Source organism: Labrus mixtus, chromosome 12, assembly GCF_963584025.1.
Source record: "Labrus mixtus chromosome 12, fLabMix1.1, whole genome shotgun sequence".
Classification (NCBI taxonomy): domain Eukaryota; kingdom Metazoa; phylum Chordata; class Actinopteri; order Labriformes; family Labridae; genus Labrus; species Labrus mixtus.
Window position 1 is genome coordinate 25,695,950 of NC_083623.1, and position 8,766 is coordinate 25,704,715.

An 8,766-nucleotide genomic window follows, 5' to 3' on the forward strand; every position below is an offset into this window, starting at 1 on the left:
ACGCTTCATGCAAACACTGCCGAGCATACAGCCAGCACTTTCCTGCCAGGAAAAGCGCTAGGTGGGCACGGGGCCTAACACTGAACTTTACTGAGCAAATAAAACACAGAGAACTAGTGATTGGGTTCCTCTCTTCATGTCTGTGGTATATTTACTCCACGTCTTCATGATCATAACTTCTAATTATATCCATTCAAACTGCTGCAGCCATGTTAGATGAATCAAGAAATCAAATCAAATGTATCATTATAAACTTTCACTGAAAGCTTCCTTCACCACAATAACACTGAAACACAACTCTTCTCCACTACTCTACCACTGGTGTGCAGACTCCAGACGTTGTAGATCCTCATTGAAATCATACAGACATGGCCGCCCTTCGGCTTCTTAATATGTGACTTATTATGACCAAAGTACTGTCATATCTTAAGAGCAGGAGGGCCAGACCCAAACATGTCGGAGATAACGTCCCACTTGTGCCAAACTTTACCTACAACTCAAATCATGTCAAGGAGACATTTTAAAAATACTGCAGTAGAAATACATTTTAAAAAACACAAACAATCTTCTGGTGCTCAGAAACATTTGTCACTCAGCCAGCAGGCAGTGACTCCCTTTACCCTGAAGAGCCAAATGTGCAGACAACAGATGGAGGGGCAAAAGGCTGCCGAGTTAATGTGGACATGGGACAGGAAGCTGCTGTCTTAAGATAAACTGAGTGTGCAGATAGGAGAGGTCAAGTCCTAAACCAGGATACAGTGTGTAGTTCTTCATCCACAACAGTGTGTGTGTGTACATGTGTGTGTGCGTGTATGTGTGAGTAAATTCCCTGTCTCGACAAAAGCTTAGTGAAATAATGCATGAGTGGATCTAATCGTGATAGTGAGAGCCGACAAGACAACACAGAGAACAGGTTATTTGTCCAGCTATGTAGCTTTCAGTCACATGACCGGCGCGATGGCTTGAAGAGTAAAAAGAGCTCAGGTAAGTAGCGGCCACCATTGAACACACTGTGGAGCTGCAGCACAGGATCGTTCATTTTCCATATCTTTGCTGAAGGACCAACAGTGCCAACAGCTTGATGTATTTGGATGTGGCTTTGTAAATACTGCTGCTGTTTGGTGTGAAGAGCAAGAAATTCTTCACCATCCAAGCATTGTTGAGTGCTCATTAGTTAACACTTGCTAGTTAGCGTTGGCTAACGATAGCATCAGATACTGCCAGCTGTCACTGTCAGTCAGTGTTCTGAGGCTGTAATGTGAGTGAAAGGCAGGAATATTTTGATCAAGTTAAGACATTATTTGATGTCAGGATGAAGAGAAGTTTGTTCTTTTGTTCCCTCACACGGACAGCGCAGCATCTAACAGCAGTATTCAACAGTGTCCTCCTCTCTGGGGTTTGTTTCTCAGGTGGGATTCTGAGTTCATCTCCCCGTCGGTCAGTGCATCACATTGAACAACTGTTTTTTCATTTAAAAATCAAGCTGGCAACTGAGACCAATAACTTAACCATCATGGCAGCGGTGGAAAGCCCTTTATGTCTGTTCCATAAGTGTGTGATGTCACATGAAAACAATCAAACATCATTATGAGAGCTCACAAGTGAATCACTCAGTTTTTCAAATTTTCAAAGTTGTGACGACAGCCAATGAACTTCACTAACGTTTTCTCCTGGTCTTAAAATTAACACAGTCGTAAGAAGGGAAGGGGGTCCCACAGGTTGACTCGTGTTGTTTTTATTGAGTCTCTTTGGCTTCGCATCCTGCCTGTCAAGGAGAAGGACCCCTCCCATTGCCTCCCACCACCCTTAGCACTTCCTCTTCAACTTCAAAAAACACTCAACAAGCCCATTACTGCCTGCCCCCCCCCCCCCCCCCCCTCCTCTTGCTACAGGAAGACTGGCCATAGAGCACAGCCGTCTAGTTTCAAGTGACACTTCAAGTCCTCTGTGGGAACAGGCAAACGGCTTTTAAAAAAACAAGCTGATGAATGTGTGCTCACGTCAGGAGTTGGAAACAGGGCATAGCAGGAAATGCGCTGTTATTGTCATCAGAAAAGCAAGAGAGCAAAACTAGAACAAGCCTTTAAATCTTAACTCTTGGTGTTCAGTGTCAGGTCTCCTTATTCCCTGTGCAGACGTGTATTTTAAAACGGAGATGCTGGTATTATCTTCTGTTTTATATTATGGGGTATTGTCACAAGTCCATCAATGGTGTGGACCTATCACATGCAGAAAACTGAGAAAAGCCAAGTGTCTAAAAAGTTGCAGGGGTCCATACCAAAGTGATGATGTCACACAACAGAAAGATTTTTATCTTCTGCTGAGAGGTCACACAGAAACAACCTGACAGACATTTGAAAGACGCTATGATGTGTTTGAAACATACAAACTCAATGTCCATGACACAGCAATCCTCCAGCCCATGGACAACAAATCCTGGGCATTCAACCTGGGTGTCCTTACACTAAATGCTGCACTGACAGCAGGGCTGTGGGAGAAACTGAAGCAGGACGACAGCTGGAAATGATGCGGCCTTCACACTGGATTTGAGCACCAGAAAACTCTGTTCCCACACCGTGACAGGTTAGGGGGGAAGACAACTTAACCATACTAATGAGAAAATAAATTACAAGAAGAGTCAGCACAGGGCTCGAACCGGTAACCAAATCCTTCTGTGTTTGCATGCATGTTTACTAGTTTGCAGTCTTCTTCTCTAACTTTGCAGGAAGATAACAGCGCTAGTTGATAGTTTATCACAAATAGAGTGAAGTGTTATGTGGGGGTTGTTTCTGTATTAAATGTTCAATGATGTAATCATGAAACAGACTGTGGATCATCTAAGAATTTATTCGGCCGGGGTCAGACAACATGCCTGAACACACATGGCTGACAAATTGTTGACCAAGTATTCATCTTGTGTTGCATATATTCTGTTAGAAGGTACAGCCTACAAATTCCTTTCCATTCGTTAGTTAGACTTCCAATAGGCTAGAAAAGGTGATTAGCTTGACTTGTAAATGTCAGACATATACATTTCAGTCTCAGAGAATCACCTTTCCCTTTCAGCTCACAACATAAACTTGGCTCCTATCCAAATATAACTCTGCTGCTCCGAGACGTCTTTACACATGTATAACAGCTTCACAGACCTAAAAGAAGAATCACCCTTAGATGGTTGACACAAAATTATCAAGATGAATGAATTCATGAAAATCCTTACCAAGAGGGAAACGCATATCATGTCACCAACGTGCATGTGCATGTGCACGTGCACGAGATCAACAAAACAGGATCCCTCTCGGAGCAGAGCAGCTCTTCGGGGGCAACAAGAGGTCTGAGAGTCAACAGGTTCAGTATAGGGCAGGTTTGAGCTGTGTGTAACTAAGACTTTGGTTCAGTCATGATGGTTAGGATTTAATAAACTGAGATTCATTGATCTAATTTTAGGAAAAGTGTAACAGGAGAAAAAAAAATATCAATTGTTTGTAATGCAAACAGAAAAGTGAGGTCAAATAATCCAAGGTTATGATTAGAAAACAATGACGATAATACAGAAGTGTATGGAGATTTTCTTACACCTCACACTTCTTCTCGCCCTGAACTGAACATTAACTTTCAGTTCATGTCTGCTCCTTGATTTATCTTTACAAAACTCATGCTAGGACCCAGAACATTACCGGCTCCTGCAACTCCAAAGAATGTCACCTTCTCATAAAATGAAGCAACACAAAGCTAAAATCCTCAGTTCAATATGTGTGTTCTTTGAGAAACTCAATCAGAGGAGAGGAAACAGAGCTGAGAGGCAAAAAGCCAATCTGACACACAGCAGAGTGAGCAGTAAGAGGATCTCAGGACATACTGGTCATCGATGAAAAGTTCTGACCAATTCAGACTTCAGTAAAACCCAAAACAGAGCAGCAGCCAAGACCATCTCTGTTGAGACTGAATGCACATTCAAAAATTTGCAGAGACCTAACTCCTTACATAACATGCTGAATCTGAACCGACTCCACAGGCACAGTGTGTTCTGTTGTATGGATACCACTGCTCTGCATGCCTGGTAATGCAAATATTCCTTTTGTTGGAGATTATCGAAAGGAAAAAACAATAAATACAACCTTTACTTGTTTGTATTCCCTCATTTAAAAACAGGCAATCAAGACTAACGCTGATCTTCACCGTCTGACAGGCTCAGTGTTTTATTCTGAGTACTACAGTCAACACAACAAGAAGGATTCCTGCAGTAATTTACTTTTTATGGTGAGAGAGTAAAGTTCAATTAGAAACCAGAAACAGCCACAGACAAAATCAGTTGTTGAGCCTCGCAGAAGACAGAAGTGGCTTCTTTACGGATGCCTTTATTGGTTGTCTTTTGAAAACAGAAATAGAAGTTGCACCCTTGTTGAAAGTTCTAAAAAGAAAGCTTTGAATGTCCCTCCCCCACATTTCAGCTGTGTAGTAGTCAGCCTCACTTGGGGGAAGTCAGCACTCATCAAGATAAAACTGCAGATGATCTCTGGTCAATGGGGGAGGGTATTGGGTGGTGGCGTTAAGGAAGACAACCAGGACAGTAAAGAAGCTGAAGAAATTGCAGCTGTTAAACTAAACCTTTACCACGTGACACACGGATCCCCTCATTGTTAAAGCAGCTTTTGAGTCCACACACAATGGGAACTGTTTGAATTCAGGGAGTCAAAAAAAAAGGGTTCTACAAGCAGCTCAACTCGTACAGACTCATCTGCCAAACAGCATCACAAACAACAGGTGGTTACAATCGCAGCAGAACCACGTGGAGACAATATTCACAGGGTTAGATCATCTCTCTGTCTCTCTCTCACACACAGGGGGGAAGTTCCCTGACTGTACCTCGCCAATCTGCAATCTACTACAACCTGCTCATGACAAGAACCCGCTTTTTTATGAAAGTGAGAAACAGGAAACAGCTCAACTGAAATCCTCTGGAAATTTGTATATGAAACAAAACGGCTGCACATGCCAACCTGGTTACATTTGAAAATATCATCAATAGCATCTGGTAAGTATTGGCCTGTCACAGATGTTTGTTTCAGCATGAATCCCATATGAAAACGTCTTATATAGAACGTCTAATTAAAATGCTTGGGCTGGTTTAAACATTGTCATCATGTAGCTTGTCTTCTCTTCTCTGTCTGCAGCACATAGCACAGCAGTATGGCTGTTCCCTAGAAATGGTTGACAATTTACAAAAGGATCCATCCATCTCTTGTCTTAGTCTTATCATGGAGACCCTTGGGCCATATGAGCTATATTAACCCTCCAGAAAGCTCTGGGTCTACTCTGGTTCTCCTCAGAGAACATCTCCGGTGGAAGCTGCTGAGGAGAAATGCTAATCAGATGCTTGAACCAACTCAGCTGGTTCCTGTTGGTGTCAATGAGTAGCTCTGCCTCGAGCTCCTTACCCTCAAAGGCTCCTTATCTCAAAGGCTGAATTTATCCACCCTGCAGAGAAAACTCATGTGGTCACTTGTTCTGAGACCCCCAGTACTTTCATTAAGACTCATGTAAGAGTGCAGCTTTAGAAGAAAAGGTCTATGTGAGTGGTTCTCAACTGGTGGGTTGGGACCCAAAAGTTGGTTGTTGAGCAATTTTTTAGTTGGCCATGAGAGTCTGTGCCTCGAAAAATAATGTGTCAAAAAGTCTATGAAGCGATGTCTAAACTCGTTTGTTTTGTTTAGATACTTTGTTCTGTCAAAGCAGCAACCTCCGATGTTGAACGATTAAGCTGATGCTGAAGTGCAAAATCCTGCAGTTCCTCGAGTGTCCACTTGAGGCTTGCTGAAGAAGCACAGGAAGTTACATACACACCCATTCAAAAAAGCAATTTTTTTACAGCAGAAATTAACATGTTTACAGCCTGGTTCAAAAAACAAATAGGTCTGATTAGCTGACCTGATTGACAAACGGAAGCAATGTAACGGTTTGTAAAAAGAGTTTTTTTTAAAAAACCCTGCCTCAGCTCCAGCTCTCAGTCTGTCGTTAGGTTGACTAAAAGTTAGACTGAGACAGGATTTCCAGCATGGAGACCACCATGGATGGGACTCCAAAGCCCCCTGCAGGAACAGATGGATGATGTCACTCAGGCTCTGTCCTTTAATATTTACAGTCTATGGTTCTGTCACATGTTTTGTACCGTCCGAGATCCAAACTGCACCATTTTTCATTACATTTTGGACGCAATTTCGCATTAAGGAGTTAGTGGTGGTGGTGGGTCTTGAGGCTAGACCAGTTGAGAGCCATTACTGTACACTCACTCCAACTTGAATTCACTACACTGGCCGCCATATCAGTATCGCTTTAAGCCTTAAATCCAAAATCTGTCTGGTACAACAGAACACATGATCCCTCAAGACCTCCAGAGGTGACAGTCAGTAGAGGAAAATGTGGGGGCGGGCGGGGGGTGGAGGTAAACCCAAAAAAAGGTGGGAGAGTTCATAATGTAGCACAGGTTTTCTGTGACTCCTATTGTTTGCAGACAGCATGCAGGAACTACAAACTGAAAACTGAAAACTTTCACTTTTGTTCTACTTTGTTTATGACAGAAAACACAACCACAGATAAATAAAAACAATGTAAGACCAAAACAAAAGGTTACACCACCCTAATAGCACCTTGCCCCTCACAGTTGTGTCAGCATGTAACCACAGCTGCTTGTGTTCAGAGTTGTAGTTCTTTAATGCAGGAAACTACATATCACTCACTATAGTTTATAGTTGTAGTTCTTTAATGCAGGAAACTACATATTACTCACTATAGTTTATAGTTGTAGTTTTTTAATGCAGGAAACTACATATTACTCACTATAGTTTATAGTTGTAGTTCTTTAATGCAGGAAACTACATATTACTCACTATAGGTGATGTAAGCTAAATGAGGCTCCAGTATGAACAGTTACAACATAACGACCCATAATGTTGTTTAAAAGAAGGGAGAAAATGAGTCAACACACGATGAGAGTGTGTGGAGGGGTGGAGGGGTGGAGGGGTCGACCGGTGCGGAGGTCAGAGGTCACAAACACCGGTTACCGTTAGCATTGACTGAACGACGTAACGTCTTTCTTAAAAAGTAACCGTCTCACTGAGACGTTAATTTACCGTATTTATAAAATATAAAGTAAAACGGAAGATATTCAAATTGAACAGATGTATATATTTAAAACTGTGTCATGCTTTATTTTAAAGCTATAAACGTGAAATTCAAACGTTCAACCTGAAGTAGGGGTCTCTCTTGCCCCCCCGACTCCCCATCCCCCCTCTCACCTGTCCTGAAGCGGAGGTCTTGATCTTTCTCGGAGCCAAACTCCCGCAGGAGGGACAAGAAGAGTATACCGAAGGCGTTCTGGATCCCAAACACCGAGCCATTGCACCACATGGCAGCCAGCATCACCACCCACCCCCAGCCGCCTTCAGGGTGCACGAACTCGACCTCCTCCGGTGCAGCGGCAGCAGGAGCCGTGGGTTTCTCCGGGGGACTCACTTTGCTGTCCCCGTTCTCTTTCCTCTCCTCCTCCTCCTCCTCCTTCTCCGGCCGCCTCTCCTCCGCCGGCACCGCATCCTTACCCGCCGTGTCACCGTCCGGCATGTTGTTCATTTCTGTCATCGTTAATGTTAGCTCAGCTTTAAATGAAACAAGACTCGGCTTTGCGCAGTATTAAAATCTGAAGGTATGCAGCCTGACAATGACTGGTAGGAAAAAAGATAAAAAATAAAACAAAAGGCTGCTCGAGTTATTCGACTTGAAGCTGTTGTCATTCAGGTCGAGCTGCAGTTGAAGCGCTGCATCTTTTCCTACAGTAACTGTCAAAAATCTGCGGTCGCAATAATATAAATAGACGGCGCGGAGGGGCGGGGCCAAGGGGAATCCTGCAGCTGATTGGATGCTGTCATTTCACCATCCCCATGACGACCAAGTAATGAAATGCAGACGAAATATTTTTTTTGTAAATATTTTTTTGTTCGTCCGGAGATAGGATCAAGGAAGTAAAATCAGTAGGCTGTGCAGTTTCATGGCTCATTTCTTAAACGCCTCCGTGCTGCTGTGAGAGGTTTCTCTTCCCCTTTTTTCCCAAGCGGCTAAAAATAAAATAAAAAAGTGCTAGGACAGCAGATGGACTCGACATGCAGAGCGTGGTTTGCAGAAATTTGAAGAAAAGGTGGAGGAGAAATGTTAGAGGGGCTGGTTGGAGATCAGGTCATGCAAAATAAAATGCTGTGACCTTTTCTACTGAAGGCAGTCATATAGAGGACAAATACATTATCTAGGTACTGTGAAGATATGGATTAGGGGGGCACGATTCCAGGTAACCTGAATGATTAATTTGATTATTTAGAAAAAAGACAGGAAAACAAGAAATTTCTTCTGAAGACAGAGCGTTGGTCTTTTCCTGTTTCTTTTCAAGCTTTTCTCGTGCCCTCTATTTGTTTATTTGGTTCATTTTCAGTCACTTAAAGCTGAAGATAAGGCTAAAAACATTAGTAGATTTACAGGAAAGATGGAGTGTTGATGTGAATGGTAAATGGACTTGACCTTGGCGAGAGCTTTTCTAGTCGTCTGACGACCTTTACTCCACAGGTCACACCTACACGTTCACACACTGATGGTAGAGGCTGATGTGTAAAGAGTCTATCAGTATTAGCTAATCCATTCATAAATATCCAAACGCCGCTGATGCAGCAGTGGGAGCAACTTGGGGTTAAGTGTCTTGCCCAAAGACACATCGGACATGTGGCT

General features: G+C 42.9%; 1 protein-coding gene across 1 annotated transcript in view; it reads right to left on the minus strand.

Annotated features, from left to right (window-relative positions):
- slc16a10 (solute carrier family 16 member 10) overlaps positions 1-7,853 on the minus strand; it is a 43,579-nt gene extending 35,726 nt beyond the window's left edge. Inside the window, exon 1 of the mRNA XM_061051348.1 lies at positions 7,296-7,853. Coding sequence (XP_060907331.1) covers positions 7,296-7,635 — 340 coding nt within the window. The 5' untranslated portion in view covers positions 7,636-7,853. The remainder of the gene's footprint in view (positions 1-7,295) is intronic.
- Between the last annotated feature and the right edge of the window lie 913 nt (positions 7,854-8,766).